Source organism: Salvelinus alpinus, chromosome 4, assembly GCF_045679555.1.
Source record: "Salvelinus alpinus chromosome 4, SLU_Salpinus.1, whole genome shotgun sequence".
NCBI lineage: Eukaryota > Metazoa > Chordata > Actinopteri > Salmoniformes > Salmonidae > Salvelinus > Salvelinus alpinus.
In genome coordinates, this window is record NC_092089.1 from 12,695,492 (window position 1) to 12,712,328 (window position 16,837).

Sequence of the window (16,837 nt, forward strand, 5' to 3'; positions counted from 1 at the left end):
TGAATGTTGTTATTTCTAAGTTGTTTTTGTAAGATGAAAGCCTGTTGGATATCAGGTGAGCTGCCACTGTCAACTCTTCATTTGTTGTTGAAGACAATACATCAACTTATTCACTTTGGTAGATCCAGTCTCATTTAAACAGATACATTGAACCATTCTTTAACTTGACAATTATGCGTGATGGACGATGTAATACACATTTTAAAGTGTACTTTAAAGTGTACAACGCTTCCCAAACCAGGCCTTTGTAGTTCAGAGTTGTGGAGAATTGTGGGGATTGTAGTTCGTTCCGCAGTTGCGTGACGCACCCGGAAGTAACGTGGTAATGAAGAGAGGTCACTTTGATTCAGTTTTGTAATGTTTTGATTCAGCAACACTGCTGATAATTATGGAAGCAACCAAAGCAGGTATTGTATAGACAATATGTTGAGTATCATTTTCCTATGTCGCTCTTACGGCATTGGTATAGTTGTTAAGCATCTATAGAAAAGTGTGTGGTCATACGCACATCTTTAAAAACATAACGTTAGGTTCTGGGCTAACAAAGTCTAGTGAAGAACAAGAAGGCCTGCGCCCCGTTAAAGCTCCCAATTCACCGCTTTACTGACAACGTTTCGATCCGACATGGATCTTCGTCGAATCGAAACGTTGTCAGTAATTGGGAGCTTCAACAGTGTGCGGTGCCTTCTTGTTATTTACTAGTTGTAAAGCATGCTAGCACTAGCAGTTCGACGTCGCTAGCCAGGGCTAGCTAAGCTGGCTTCAGTAGAATCAGCATGCCATTCAATTGGCTAGCTAACTATCATAGTAAGCAAGTGTCGTAGCCGATTAAACTTAATCTTTAAACTGAGTTTATTCATATACAAGTGACGTAGCTGTCAGTTGGATATTTAGCGCGCTAGCTACGTCGATTTATTTAGATTGTTTTCTTTGCGTGCTCAGAAACAACTGGGTTAGCTAGATGTTGTTAGCTCTATAGTTACCCAGCGTCTACTGTGTCTGTTTAGCTAGCTAGCTAGTTTGATGGATATGCTAGCCCTGGTACAGCAGGGTAGCTATGACCGGTGTGTGTGTGTGTGTGTGTTATTGGGTTGTGTTCCAGAGGAGCCTTTCCTGAGGCATGTGGAGACGGATGTACTCATCCCCAAGATGATGAGGGAGAAAGCCAAGGAGCTCTGTGCTGAAAAGGTTACAGGTGAATATCTGAGATTAATAAAAACTTGTGTTAGCTAACCTGAACAAATGCTTAGGCTTTAGGTCAGCGGGCTTACAGTCTTGTGGCACCCGGGATATATGGGCTGGAACCCAAGATGGTCACAGAGATACAGTTGAAGTCAGAGGTTTGCATACACCTTAGACAAATGCATTTAAACTCAGTGTTTCACAATTCCTGACATTTAATCCTAGTAAAAATTCCCTGTCTTAGGTCAGTTAGGATCACCTCTTTATTTTAAGAATGTGACATGTCAGAATAATAGTAGTGATTTATTTCAGCTTTTATTTCTTTCATCACATTCCCAGTGGGTCAGAGGTTTACATACACTTAATTAGTATTTGGTAGCATTGCCTTTACATTGTTTAATTTGGGTCAAACGTTTTGGGTAGCCTTCCATAAGCTTCCCACAATAAGTTGGGTGAATTTGGGCCCATTCCTCCTGACAGTGCTGGTGTAACGGAGTCAGGTTTGTAGGCCTCCTTGCTCGCACACGCTTTTTCAGTTCAACCCACACATTTTCTATAGGATTGAGGTCAGGGCTTTGTGATGGACACTCCAATACCTTGACTTTGTTGCCCTTAAGCCATTTTGCCACAACTTTGGAAGTATGCTTGGGGTCATTGTCCATTTGGAAGACCCATTTTTGACCAAGCTTTAACTTCCTGACTGATGTCTTGAGATGTTGCTTCAATATATCCACATAATTTTCCTCCCTCATGATGCCATCTATTTTGTGAAGTGCACCAGTCCCTCCTGCAGCAAAACACCCCCACAACATGATGCTGCCACCCCCGTGCTTCACGGTTGGGATGGTGTTCTTTGGCTTGCAAGCCTCCCCCTTTTTTCCTCCAAACATAACGATGGTCATTATGGCCAAACAGTTCTATTTTTGTTTCATCAGACCAGAGGACATTTCTCCAAAAAGTACGATCTTTGTCCCCATGTGCAGTTGCAAACCGTAGTGTGGCTTTTTTTATGGCTGTTTTGGAGCAGTGGCTTCTTCCTTGCTGAGCGGCCTTTCAGGTTATGTCGATATGGGAATCGTTTTACAGTGGCTATAGATACTTTTGTACCTGTTTCCTTCAGCATCTTCACAAGGTCCTTTGCTGTTGTTCTGGGATTGATTTCCACTTTTCGCTCCAAAGTACGTTCATCTCTAGGAGACAGAACGCGTCTCCTTCCTGAGCGGTATGACGGCTGCGTGTCCCATGGTGTTTATACTTGCGTTCTATTGTTTGTACAGATGAACGTGGTACCTTCAGGCGTTTGGAAATTGCTCCCAAGGATGAACCAGACTTGTGGAGGTCTACAATTTTTTTTCTGAGGTCTTGACTGATTTCTTTAGATTTTCCCATGATGTCAAGCAAAGAGGCACAGAGTTTGAAGGTAGGCCTTGAAATACATCCACAGGTACACCTCCAATTGACTCAAATGATGTCAATTAGCCTATCAGAAGCTTTTAAAGCCATAACATAATTTTCTGGAATTTTCCAAGCTGTTTAAAGGCACAGTCAACTTAGTGTATGTAAACTGCTGACCCACTGGAATTGTGATACAGTGAATTATAAGTGAAATAATCTGTTTGTGAACAATTGTTGGAAAAATGACTTGTGTCATGCACAAAGTAGATGTCCTAACCGACTTGCCAAAACTAAAGTTTGTTAACAAGAAATTAGTGGAGTGGTTGAAAAACGAGTTTTAATGACTCCAACCTAAGTGTATGTAAACTTCCGGCTTCAACTGTATATCCAAAGTTCACCTCCGCTGTTTACACACATTGTCGGGTTGCTGAGGTTTCTATGCACCTTTTCAGTTACAATCTCAAGCAAAGGCCCTATTAAAGCCCTGAGCCATGACAGAGTATTAATGGATACCTCGCCTGTTGCGTATCTCTGTGTTTTCCTGTTGCGTTGATCTGGCTGTCACGCCCTGTCTGAAAACCAGTCAGAAGTAGATGACCCGATGAAGGGAAAAAGACAGTCAAGGCGTTTTCTATCTCGATCAAACCTGATCTGGTGGTTAAATATGAATATCCCTCTTGATACAATTAACTTCCTCTTTTCTGTCCCCAACGCCCTTTTTTTTTTATAGCAGTGTTTATGCTAACTTTATTATAAGGAGTGTAGACTGTTGATCTGATTGTGTTATAGCTCAACGTGTTGGCCTAACAGAAACTTGGCAAAATGTTCTCTGTTTTACAGGAAGATACTTGTAACAGACTACAGTTAAATGTTGAATGGTAACATCTCTAAATTCACTTTATGTTGCTGGCATCAACGTTTTTATTTATTTTTGAAATCTTACGGAGTCTCCGGCCGCTGCTGTAATGTTGTTGCAGGGCAATTCCACGGCAACGGAATGACACTCCGATTTTTCACTTTAAAATGTGTGTCAAACCCAAAAAAAACAATGATTGTAAAGTTAAACAAACCATACAACTTGATGCATAAAGACTACCTTTAACAATTTACACCAATTTTATTTTTATTTTTACACATTTTCTTGAAGAACAGTCCAGATGCACCGTTTTGGCACCAGCCGCACAAACCATCATTCTGTTTCTGAAATGTACATCTGCACTGGTCAAGTAAATGTGTTTTTTCTGTCAAATGTTCTTTGAAAATTGTTAAAAGTAATTGTGCATAGAGTTGTATTGTTTTAAGTTAGCATTCATTGTTTTTTTTGTTGTTGTCTGGCGTCCATTTTAAAGTGAAAACGTCTCTGCATCATTCTGTTACGGTGGGATTGCCCAACAGCAACTCGTGGTGTTGCATAGGTGCTTTGCTTGTGGTTAGGCCTAAAGCCTGTCCTCTGTTATCCTCTGAGGCTGCACGCCCGCTGCTGCTCGCCCAGAGAGACACAGCCCTCGAGGTGACAGGGCTGTGGAAACCCCCTTCTGGTCTCCTCTCTGCCCCCTCCTTTTCACACCTCCAGCCCTAGCTGCTGTATTGCCTGCATACTACTCTATTTGTATTACTGATGCTTGCAGTGGCTGTTTGCTCTGTCCTGGCTCTGACCTGTCTTTTTGTGCATTAGTGTTTGTTGTGTAATGTTGTTTAGTTAAATGCAGTTCCATAAAACATCTGTCAGAGACGGTGTGTTTTCTTGGTGTTTACTCTGATCAGAGACGGTGTGTTTTCTTGGTGTTTACTCTGATCAGAGACGGTGTGTTTTCTTGGTGTTTACTCTGATCAGAGACGGTGTGTTTTCTTGGTGTTTACTCTGATCAGAGACGGTGTGTTTTCTTGGTGTTTACTCTGATCAGAGACGGTGTGTTTTCTTGGTGTTTACTCTGATCAGAGACGGTGTGTTTTCTTGGTGTTTACTCTGATCAGAGACGGTGTGTTTTCTTGGTGTTTACTCTGATCAGAGACGGTGTGTTTTCTTGGTGTTTACTCTGATCAGAGACGGTGTGTTTACTCTGGTCAGAGACGGTGTGTTTTCTTGGTGTTTATTCTGATCAGAGACGGTGTGTTTTCTTGGTGTTTACTCTGATCAGAGACGGTGTGTTTACTCTGATCAGAGACGGTGTGTTTTCTTGGTGTTTATTCTGATCAGAGACGGTGTGTTTTCTTGGTGTTTATTCTGATCAGAGACGGTGTGTTTACTCTGATCAGAGACGGTGTGTTTTCTTGGTGTTTACTCTGATCAGAGACGGTGTGTTTACTCTGATCAGAGACGGTGTGTTTTCTTGGTGTTTACTCTGATCTGACGACGACCCGTAGTGCAGAAGCTTCTTTCTCCACTAGTCTACCAGAATGACATCACCTCTCCAAACCCATGCCCTGCCCTTTTCTAAGACATGTGTCCTTACTACAGCACTGATTGGATCAGCTACTTCAGAACAGTCACATGTGTCCTTACTACGGCTCTGATTGGATCAGCTACTTCAGAACAGTCACATGTGTCCTTACTACGACACTGATTGGATCAGCTACTTCAGAACAGTCACATGTGTCCTTACTACGACACTGATTGGATCAGCTACTTCAGAACAGTCACATGTGTCCTTACTACGGCACTGATTGGATCAGCTACTTCAGAACAGTCACATGTGTCCTTACTACGACACTGATTGGATCAGCTACTTCAGAACAGTCACATGTGTCCTTACTACGGCCCTGATTGGATCAGCTACTTCAGAACAGTCACATGTGTCCTTACTACGACACTGATTGGATCAGCTACTACAGAACAGTCACATGTGTCCTTACTACGGCCCTGATTGGATCAGCTACTTCAGAACAGTCACATGTGTCCTTACTACGGCCCTGATTGGATCAGCTACTTCAGAACAGTCACATGTGTCCTTACTACGGGCCCTGATTGGATCAGCTACTTCAGAACAGTCACATGTGTCCTTACTACGGCCCTGATTGGATCAGCTACTTCAGAACAGTCACATGTGTCCTTACTACGGGGCCTGATTGGATCAGCTACTTCAGAACAGTCACATGTGTCTTTACTACGGCACTGATTGGATCAGCTACTACAGAACAGTCACATGTGTCCTTACTACGGCACTGATTGGATCAGCTACTTCAGAACAGTCACATGTGTCCTTACTACGGCCCTGATTGGATCAGCTACTTCAGAACAGTCACATGTGTCTTTACTACGGCACTGATTGGATCAGCTACTACAGAACAGTCAGCTCACCGTATCTCATCATCACATAGATGATTATGTAGAGGTGATTGGTCAGTTTTGTCTGGGGACTCAGAATAGGAGATTATAATTTTAGTGGGGGGGGTGTTGGGTTGTGATAATCCCTCACTAGTCCATACCTCCTTCCGAAGGCCCCTTCCTCTCACTACCACGCAGTCTCTAGTGGAGATCACTGGATAATGGGCCGCGTGGCACCCTATTCCCTAATGGGTCCTGGTCTAAAGTAGTGCACTATATAGGGAATAGGGTGCCATTGGGTCCTGGTCTAAAGTAGTGCACTATATAGGGAATAGGGTGTCAGTTGGGAGGCTGCCTCTGAGATCACTTTGTTGGGTGATGGGATACCAGTACCAATGTCAGGCCTCCAGTACAGTCCTCTGAGGTCACTGTCACTGTGTTGGGTTACTACTGATGTGTGATGGGATACCAGAGACAGTGTCAGGCCCCCAGTACAGTCCTCTGAGATCACTGTGTTGGGTGATGGGATACCAGAGACAGTGTCAGGCCCCCAGTACAGTCCTCTGAGATCACTGTGTTGGGTGATGGGATACCAGAGACAGTGTCAGGCCTCCAGTACAGTCCTCTGAGATCACTGTGTTGGGTGATGGGATACCAGAGAGAGTGTCAGGCCCCCAGTACAGTCCTCTGAGATCACTGTGTTGGGTGATGGGATACCAGAGACAGTGTCAGGCCCTCCAGTACAGTCCTCTGAGATCACTGTGTTGGGTGATGGGATACCAGTACCAATGTCAGGCCCCCAGTACAGTCCTCTGAGATCACTGTGTTGGGTGATGGGATACCAGAGACAGTGTCAGGCCCCCAGTACAGTCCTCTGAGATCACTGTGTTGTGTGATGGGATACCAGTACCAATGTCAGGCCCCCAGTACAGTCCTCTGAGATCACTGTGTTGGGTGATGGGATACCAGTAACAATGTCAGGCCTCCAGTACAGTCCTCTGAGATCACTGTCACTGTGTTGGGTGATGGGATACCAGAGACAGTGTCAGGCCTCCAGTACAGTCCTCTGAGATCACTGTGTTGGGTGATGGGATACCAGTATCAATGTCAGGCCTCCAGTACAGTCCTCTGAAATCACTGTCACTGTGTTGGGTGATGGGATACCAGAGACAGTGTCAGGCCTCCAGTACAGTCCTCTGAGATCACTGTGTTGGGTGATGGGATACCAGAGACAGTGTCAGGCCCCCAGTACAGTCCTCTGAGATCACTGTGTTGGGTGATGGGATACCAGAGACAGTGTCAGGCCCCCAGTACAGTCCTCTGAGATCACTGTGTTGGGTGATGGGATACCAGTACCAGTGTCAGGCCTCCAGTACAGTCCTCTGAGATCACTGTGTTGGGTGATGGGGTACCAGAGACAGTGTCAGGCCTCCAGTACAGTCCTCTGAGATCACTGTGTTGGGTGATGGGATACCAGAGACAGTGTCAGGCCCCCCAGTACAGTCCTCTGAGATCACTGTGTTGGGTGATGGGATACCAGAGACAGTGTCAGGCCCCCAGTACAGTCCTCTGAGATCACTGTGTTGGGTGATGGGATACCAGAGACAGTGTCAGGCCCCCCAGTACAGTCCTCTGAGATCACTGTGTTGGGTGATGGGATACCAGAGACAGTGTCAGGCCTCCAGTACAGTCCTCTGAGATCACTGTGTTGGGTGATGGGATACCAGAGGCAGTGTCAGGCCCCCAGTACAGTCCTCTGAGATCACTGTGTTGGGTGATGGGATACCAGAGGCAGTGTCAGGCCCCCAGTACAGTCCTCTGAGATCACTGTGTTGGGTGATGGGATACCAGAGACAGTGTCAGGCCCCCAGTACAGTCCTCTGTGTTTCTGTTCTGCTGATTTACATTAGTCACACTGTTCTGCCTCGTCAAATTGCTTCTGCAGGTTTTTCTGCATTCTGATGAAAGCACGTCGTCGTCGTGGCGATAATCACGCTGATCATAACAGGGAGATTATTAGGATGAGTTTGCATCCCAAACGATGCCCTGTCCTCTATACAGTGTACTGCTGTTGAGCAGGGCCCTGGTCAACAACAAAAAGTAGTGCACTTCGTAGGGGTTAGGATACATTGTCATTTTGGGATGCATTCCATTGTTGTTTATGAGACGCTGGAGACGGGGGACGGGGACGAGGACGGGGGGGGAGAGGCTAATTAAAGTCAGCCAAAGACCTGGCTAACAGCGTGAAGAGACGAGGCCAGGATCCTTCTGCACCTCTTTAGCACCACCAACACAATGGCACCTTTTCATCAACAACACCTTGTTATCAGTTAAAGGATTGACAGGAAATAAATATATATATATATATTTATCTCTGTAGTGTAACGCAGTTAGGCCTAATGGCCAACTCCCTCTCTGTATGATTCACCTTGCACTCAGCTGTTTGGTCAGGGTCTCAACTGCTTGGACAAACATCATGTCTTTTTTTATGAAATGGTTAGAAAATGAGAATCCTTGTTAAGTCGACCATCTCAGTCCTAAATGTGTCTTCTACGGTCTAACTAAAAGAGACACACAGAGTTCTGTATGTTATTCAGAGTTACTATAGACCTCGTTGGTTTACAGAGTTACTATAGACCTCGTTGGTTTACAGAGTTACTATAGACCTCGTTGGTTTACAGAGTTACTATAGACCTCGTTGGTTTACAGAGTTACTATAGACCTCGTTGGTTTACAGAGTAGCTATAGACCTCGTTGGTTTACAGAGTTACTATAGACCTCGTTGGTTTACAGAGTAGCTATAGACCTCGTTGGTTTACAGAGTTCTGTATGTTATTCAGAGTTACTATAGACCTCGTTGGTTTACAGAGTTACTATAGACCTCGTTGGTTTACAGAGTAACTATAGACCTCGTTGGTTTACAGACTAACTATAGACCTCGTTGGTTTACAGAGTTCTGTATGTTATTCAGAGTTACTGTAGACCTCGTTGGTTTACAGACTACCTATAGACCTCGTTGGTTTACAGAGTTCTGTATGTTATTCAGAGTACCTATAGACCTCGTTGGTTTACAGAGTAACTATAGACCTCGTTGGTTTACAGAGTAACTATAGACCTCGTTGGTTTACAGAGTTACTATAGACCTCGTTGGTTTACAGAGTAACTATAGACCTCGTTGGTTTACAGAGTAACTATAGACCTCGTTGGTTTACAGAGTTCTATATGTTATTCAGAGTAACTATAGACCTCGTTGGTTTACAGAGTAACTATAGACCTCGTTGGTTTACAGAGTTCTATATGTTATTCAGAGTAACTATAGACCTCGTTGGTTTACAGACTAACTATAGACCTCGTTGGTTTACAGAGTTACTATAGACCTCGTTGGTTTACAGAGTTACTATAGACCTCGTTGGTTTACAGAGTTACTATAGACCTCGTTGGTTTACAGAGTTACTATAGACCTCGTTGGTTTACAGAGTAGCTATAGACCTCGTTGGTTTACAGTTACTATAGACCTCGTTGGTTTACAGAGTTCTGTATGTTATTCAGAGTTACTATAGACCTCGTTGGTTTACAGAGTTACTATAGACCTCGTTGGGTTACCTATAGACCTCGTTGGTTTACAGAGTTCAGTATGTTATTCAGAGTTACTGTAGACCTCGTTGGTTTACAGAGTTCTGTATGTTATTCAGAGTAACTATAGACCTCGTTGGTTTACAGAGTAACTATAGACCTCGTTGGTTTACAGAGTAACTATAGACCTCGTTGGTTTGCAGAGTAACTATAGACCTCGTTGGTTTACAGAGTTCTGTATGTTATTCAGAGTAACTATAGACCTCGTTGGTTTACAGAGTAACTATAGACCTCGTTGGTTTACAGAGTAACTATAGACCTCGTTGGTTTGCAGAGTAACTATAGACCTCGTTGGTTTGCAGAGTAACTATAGACCTCGTTGGTTTACAGAGTAACTATAGACCTCGTTGGTTTACAGAGTAACTATAGACCTCGTTGGTTTACAGAGTAACTATAGACCTCGTTGGTTTACAGAGTAACTATAGACCTCGTTGGTTTGCAGAGTAACTATAGACCTCGTTGGTTTGCAGAGTAACTATAGACCTCGTTGGTTTACAGAGTAGCTATAGACCTCGTTGGTTTACAGAGTTCTGTATGTTATTCAGAGTAACTATAGACCTCGTTGGTTTACAGAGTAACTATAGACCTCGTTGGTTTACAGAGTAACTATAGACCTCGTTGGTTTACAGAGTAACTATAGACCTCGTTGGTTTGCAGAGTAACTATAGACCTCGTTGGTTTACAGAGTAACTATAGACCTCGTTGGTTTACAGAGTAACTATAGACCTCGTTGGTTTACAGAGTTCTATATGTTATTCAGAGTAACTATAGACCTCGTTGGTTTACAGAGTAACTATAGACCTCGTTGGTTTACAGAGTTCTATATGTTATTCAGAGTAACTATAGACCTCGTTGGTTTACAGACTAACTATAGACCTCGTTGGTTTACAGAGTTACTATAGACCTCGTTGGTTTACAGAGTTCTATATGTTATTCAGAGTAACTATAGACCTCGTTGGTTTACAGAGTTCTATATGTTATTCAGAGTAACTATAGACCTCGTTGGTTTACAGAGTAACTATAGACCTCGTTGGTTTACAGAGTTCTATATGTTATTCAGAGTAACTATAGACCTCGTTGGTTTACAGAGTTACTATAGACCTCGTTGGTTTACAGAGTTACTATAGACCTCGTTGGTTTACAGAGTTCTGTATGTTATTCAGAGTTACTATAGACCTCGTTGGTTTACAGAGTTACTATAGACCTCGTTGGTTTACAGAGTTACTATAGACCTCGTTGGTTTACAGAGTTACTATAGACCTCGTTGGTTTACAGAGTTACTATAGACCTCGTTGGTTTACAGAGTTACTATAGACCTCGTTGGTTTACAGAGTAACTATAGACCTCGTTGGTTTTCAGAGTTCTGTATGTTATTTAGAGTAACTATAGACCTCGTTGGTTTACAGAGTAACTATAGACCTCGTTGGTTTACAGAGTAACTATAGACCTCGTTGGTTTACAGAGTAACTATAGACCTCGTTGGTTTACAGACTAACTATAGACCTCGTTGGTTTACAGAGTTCTGTATGTTATTCAGAGTTACTGTAGACCTCGTTGGTTTACAGAGTTCTGTATGTTATTCAGAGTAACTATAGACCTCGTTGGTTTACAGAGTAACTATAGACCTCGTTGGTTTACAGAGTTACTATAGACCTCGTTGGTTTACAGAGTAACTATAGACCTCGTTGGTTTACAGAGTAACTATAGACCTCGTTGGTTTACAGAGTTCTATATGTTATTCAGAGTAACTATAGACCTCGTTGGTTTACAGAGTAACTATAGACCTCGTTGGTTTACAGAGTTCTATATGTTATTCAGAGTAACTATAGACCTCGTTGGTTTACAGAGTTACTATAGACCTCGTTGGTTTACAGAGTCACTATAGACCTCGTTGGTTTACAGAGTAACTATAGACCTCGTTGGTTTACAGAGTAACTATAGACCTCGTTGGTTTACAGAGTTCTATATGTTATTCAGAGTAACTATAGACCTCGTTGGTTTACAGAGTTACTATAGACCTCGTTGGTTTACAGAGTTACTATAGACCTTGTTGGTTTACAGAGTTCTGTATGTTATTCAGAGTTACTATAGACCTCGTTGGTTTACAGAGTTACTATAGACCTCGTTGGTTTACAGAGTTACTATAGACCTCGTTGGTTTACAGAGTTACTATAGACCTCGTTGGTTTACAGAGTTACTATAGACCTCGTTGGTTTACAGAGTTACTATAGACCTTGTTGGTTTACAGAGTTACTATTGACCTCGTTGGTTTACAGAGTAACTATAGACCTCGTTGGTTTACAGAGTTCTGTATGTTATTTAGAGTTACTATAGACCTCGTTGGTTTACAGAGTTACTATAGACCTCGTTGGTTTACAGAGTTCTGTATGTTATTTAGAGTAACTATAGACCTCGTTGGTTTACAGAGTAACTATAGACATCGTTGGTTTACAGACTAACTATAGACCTCGTTGGTTTACAGAGTTCTGTATGTTATTCAGAGTTACTGTAGACCTCGTTGGTTTACAGAGTTCTGTATGTTATTCAGAGTAACTATAGACCTCGTTGGTTTACAGAGTTACTATAGACCTCGTTGGTTTACAGAGTAACTATAGACCTCGTTGGTTTACAGAGTTACTATAGACCTCGTTGGTTTACAGAGTAACTATAGACCTCGTTGGTTTACAGAGTAACTATAGACCTCGTTGGTTTACAGAGTAACTATAGACCTCGTTGGTTTACAGAGTTCTATATGTTATTCAGAGTAACTATAGACCTCGTTGGTTTACAGACTAACTATAGACCTCGTTGGTTTACAGAGTTACTATAGACCTCGTTGGTTTACAGAGTAACTATAGACCTCGTTGGTTTACAGAGTTCTATATGTTATTCAGAGTAACTATAGACCTCGTTGGTTTACAGAGTTACTATAGACCTCATTGGTTTACAGAGTTACTATAGACCTCGTTGGTTTACAGAGTTCTGTATGATATTCAGAGTTACTATAGACCTCGTTGGTGTACAGAGTTACTATAGACCTCGTTGGTTTACAGAGTTACTATAGACCTCGTTGGTTTACAGAGTTACTATAGACCTCGTTGGTTTACAGAGTTACTATAGACCTCGTTGGTTTACAGAGTTACTATATACCTCGTTGGTTTACAGAGTTACTATAGACCTCGTTGGTTTACAGAGTTATATATGTTATTCAGAGTAACTATAGACCTCGTTGGTTTACAGAGTAACTATAGACCTCGTTGGTTTACAGAGTAATTATAGACCTCGTTGGTTTACAGAGTAACTATAGACCTCGTTGGTTTACAGAGTAACTGTAGACCTCGTTGGTTTACAGAGTTACTATAGACCTCATTGGTTTACAGAGTTACTATAGACCTCGTTGGTTTACAGAGTTCTGTATGTTATTCAGAGTTACTATAGACCTCGTTGGTTTACAGAGTTACTATAGACCTCGTTGGTTTACAGAGTTCTATATGTTATTCAGAGTAACTATAGACCTCGTTGGTTTACAGAGTTACTATAGACCTCATTGGTTTACAGAGTTACTATAGACCTCGTTGGTTTACAGAGTTCTGTATGTTATTCAGAGTTACTATAGACCTCGTTGGTTTACAGAGTTACTATAGACCTCGTTGGTTTACAGAGTTACTATAGACCTCGTTGGTTTACAGAGTTACTATAGACCTCGTTGGTTTACAGAGTTACTATATACCTCGTTGGTTTACAGAGTTACTATAGACCTCGTTGGTTTACAGAGTAACTATAGACCTCGTTGGTTTACAGAGTTATATATGTTATTCAGAGTAACTATAGACCTCGTTGGTTTACAGAGTAACTATAGACCTCGTTGGTTTACAGAGTAACTATAGACCTCGTTGGTTTACAGAGTAACTATAGACCTCGTTGGTTTACAGAGTTCTATATGTTATTCAGAGTAACTATAGACCTCGTTGGTTTACAGACTAACTATAGACCTCGTTGGTTTACAGAGTTACTATAGACCTCGTTGGTTTACAGAGTTACTATAGACCTCGTTGGTTTACAGAGTTACTATAGACCTCGTTGGTTTACAGAGTTACTATAGACCTCGTTGGTTTACAGAGTAGCTATAGACCTCGTTGGTTTACAGTTACTATAGACCTCGTTGGTTTACAGAGTTCTGTATGTTATTCAGAGTTACTATAGACCTCGTTGGTTTACAGAGTTACTATAGACCTCGTTGGTTTACAGAGTAACTATAGACCTCGTTGGTTTACAGACTAACTATAGACCTCGTTGGTTTACAGAGTTCTGTATGTTATTCAGAGTTACTGTAGACCTCGTTGGTTTACAGAGTTCTGTATGTTATTCAGAGTAACTATAGACCTCGTTGGTTTACAGAGTAACTATAGACCTCGTTGGTTTACAGAGTAACTATAGACCTCGTTGGTTTGCAGAGTAACTATAGACCTCGTTGGTTTACAGAGTTCTGTATGTTATTCAGAGTAACTATAGACCTCGTTGGTTTACAGAGTAACTATAGACCTCGTTGGTTTACAGAGTAACTATAGACCTCGTTGGTTTGCAGAGTAACTATAGACCTCGTTGGTTTGCAGAGTAACTATAGACCTCGTTGGTTTGCAGAGTAACTATAGACCTCGTTGGTTTACAGAGTAACTATAGACCTCGTTGGTTTACAGAGTAACTATAGACCTCGTTGGTTTACAGAGTAACTATAGACCTCGTTGGTTTGCAGAGTAACTATAGACCTCGTTGGTTTGCAGAGTAACTATAGACCTCGTTGGTTTGCAGAGTAGCTATAGACCTCGTTGGTTTACAGAGTTCTGTATGTTATTCAGAGTAACTATAGACCTCGTTGGTTTACAGAGTAACTATAGACCTCGTTGGTTTACAGAGTAACTATAGACCTCGTTGGTTTGCAGAGTAACTATAGACCTCGTTGGTTTACAGAGTAACTATAGACCTCGTTGGTTTACAGAGTAACTATAGACCTCGTTGGTTTACAGAGTTCTATATGTTATTCAGAGTAACTATAGACCTCGTTGGTTTACAGAGTAACTATAGACCTCGTTGGTTTACAGAGTTCTATATGTTATTCAGAGTAACTATAGACCTCGTTGGTTTACAGACTAACTATAGACCTCGTTGGTTTACAGAGTTACTATAGACCTCGTTGGTTTACAGAGTTCTATATGTTATTCAGAGTAACTATAGACCTCGTTGGTTTACAGAGTTCTATATGTTATTCAGAGTAACTATAGACCTCGTTGGTTTACAGAGTAACTATAGACCTCGTTGGTTTACAGAGTTCTATATGTTATTCAGAGTAACTATAGACCTCGTTGGTTTACAGAGTTACTATAGACCTCGTTGGTTTACAGAGTTACTATAGACCTCGTTGGTTTACAGAGTTCTGTATGTTATTCAGAGTTACTATAGACCTCGTTGGTTTACAGAGTTACTATAGACCTCGTTGGTTTACAGAGTTACTATAGACCTCGTTGGTTTACAGAGTTACTATAGACCTCGTTGGTTTACAGAGTTACTATAGACCTCGTTGGTTTACAGAGTTACTATAGACCTCGTTGGTTTACAGAGTAACTATAGACCTCGTTGGTTTTCAGAGTTCTGTATGTTATTTAGAGTAACTATAGACCTCGTTGGTTTACAGAGTAACTATAGACCTCGTTGGTTTACAGAGTAACTATAGACCTCGTTGGTTTACAGAGTAACTATAGACCTCGTTGGTTTACAGACTAACTATAGACCTCGTTGGTTTACAGAGTTCTGTATGTTATTCAGAGTTACTGTAGACCTCGTTGGTTTACAGAGTTCTGTATGTTATTCAGAGTAACTATAGACCTCGTTGGTTTACAGAGTAACTATAGACCTCGTTGGTTTACAGAGTTACTATAGACCTCGTTGGTTTACAGAGTAACTATAGACCTCGTTGGTTTACAGAGTAACTATAGACCTCGTTGGTTTACAGAGTTCTATATGTTATTCAGAGTAACTATAGACCTCGTTGGTTTACAGAGTAACTATAGACCTCGTTGGTTTACAGAGTTCTATATGTTATTCAGAGTAACTATAGACCTCGTTGGTTTACAGAGTTACTATAGACCTCGTTGGTTTACAGAGTCACTATAGACCTCGTTGGTTTACAGAGTAACTATAGACCTCGTTGGTTTACAGAGTAACTATAGACCTCGTTGGTTTACAGAGTTCTATATGTTATTCAGAGTAACTATAGACCTCGTTGGTTTACAGAGTTACTATAGACCTCGTTGGTTTACAGAGTCACTATAGACCTCGTTGGTTTACAGAGTAACTATAGACCTCGTTGGTTTACAGAGTTACTATAGACCTCGTTGGTTTACAGAGTTACTATAGACCTCGTTGGTTTACAGAGTTACTATAGACCTTGTTGGTTTACAGAGTTCTGTATGTTATTCAGAGTTACTATAGACCTCGTTGGTTTACAGAGTTACTATAGACCTCGTTGGTTTACAGAGTTACTATAGACCTCGTTGGTTTACAGAGTTACTATAGACCTCGTTGGTTTACAGAGTTACTATAGACCTCGTTGGTTTACAGAGTTACTATAGACCTCGTTGGTTTACAGAGTTACTATTGACCTCGTTGGTTTACAGAGTAACTATAGACCTCGTTGGTTTACAGAGTTCTGTATGTTATTTAGAGTTACTATAGACCTCGTTGGTTTACAGAGTTACTATAGACCTCGTTGGTTTACAGAGTTCTGTATGTTATTTAGAGTAACTATAGACCTCGTTGGTTTACAGAGTAACTATAGACATCGTTGGTTTACAGACTAACTATAGACCTCGTTGGTTTACAGAGTTCTGTATGTTATTCAGAGTTACTGTAGACCTCGTTGGTTTACAGAGTTCTGTATGTTATTCAGAGTAACTATAGACCTCGTTGGTTTACAGAGTTACTATAGACCTCGTTGGTTTACAGAGTAACTATAGACCTCGTTGGTTTACAGAGTTACTATAGACCTCGTTGGTTTACAGAGTAACTATAGACCTCGTTGGTTTACAGAGTAACTATAGACCTCGTTGGTTTACAGAGTAACTATAGACCTCGTTGGTTTACAGAGTTCTATATGTTATTCAGAGTAACTATAGACCTCGTTGGTTTACAGACTAACTATAGACCTCGTTGGTTTACAGAGTAACTATAGACCTCGTTGGTTTACAGAGTTACTATAGACCTCGTTGGTTTACAGAGTAACTATAGACCTCGTTGGTTTACAGAGTTCTATATGTTATTCAGAGTAACTATAGACCTCGTTGGTTTACAGAGTTACTATAGACCTCA

The 16,837-nt window shown here is 41.5% G+C and overlaps 1 protein-coding gene across 1 annotated transcript in view; it reads left to right on the forward strand.

Annotated features, from left to right (window-relative positions):
* The first annotated feature begins 244 nt into the window (after positions 1-244).
* Positions 245-16,837, forward strand: part of cmc1 (C-x(9)-C motif containing 1) — a 31,350-nt gene continuing 14,757 nt past the window's right edge. The window contains exons 1-2 of the mRNA XM_071395688.1: positions 245-407; positions 1,103-1,195. Coding sequence (XP_071251789.1) covers positions 389-407; positions 1,103-1,195 — 112 coding nt within the window. The 5' untranslated portion in view covers positions 245-388. The remainder of the gene's footprint in view (positions 408-1,102; positions 1,196-16,837) is intronic.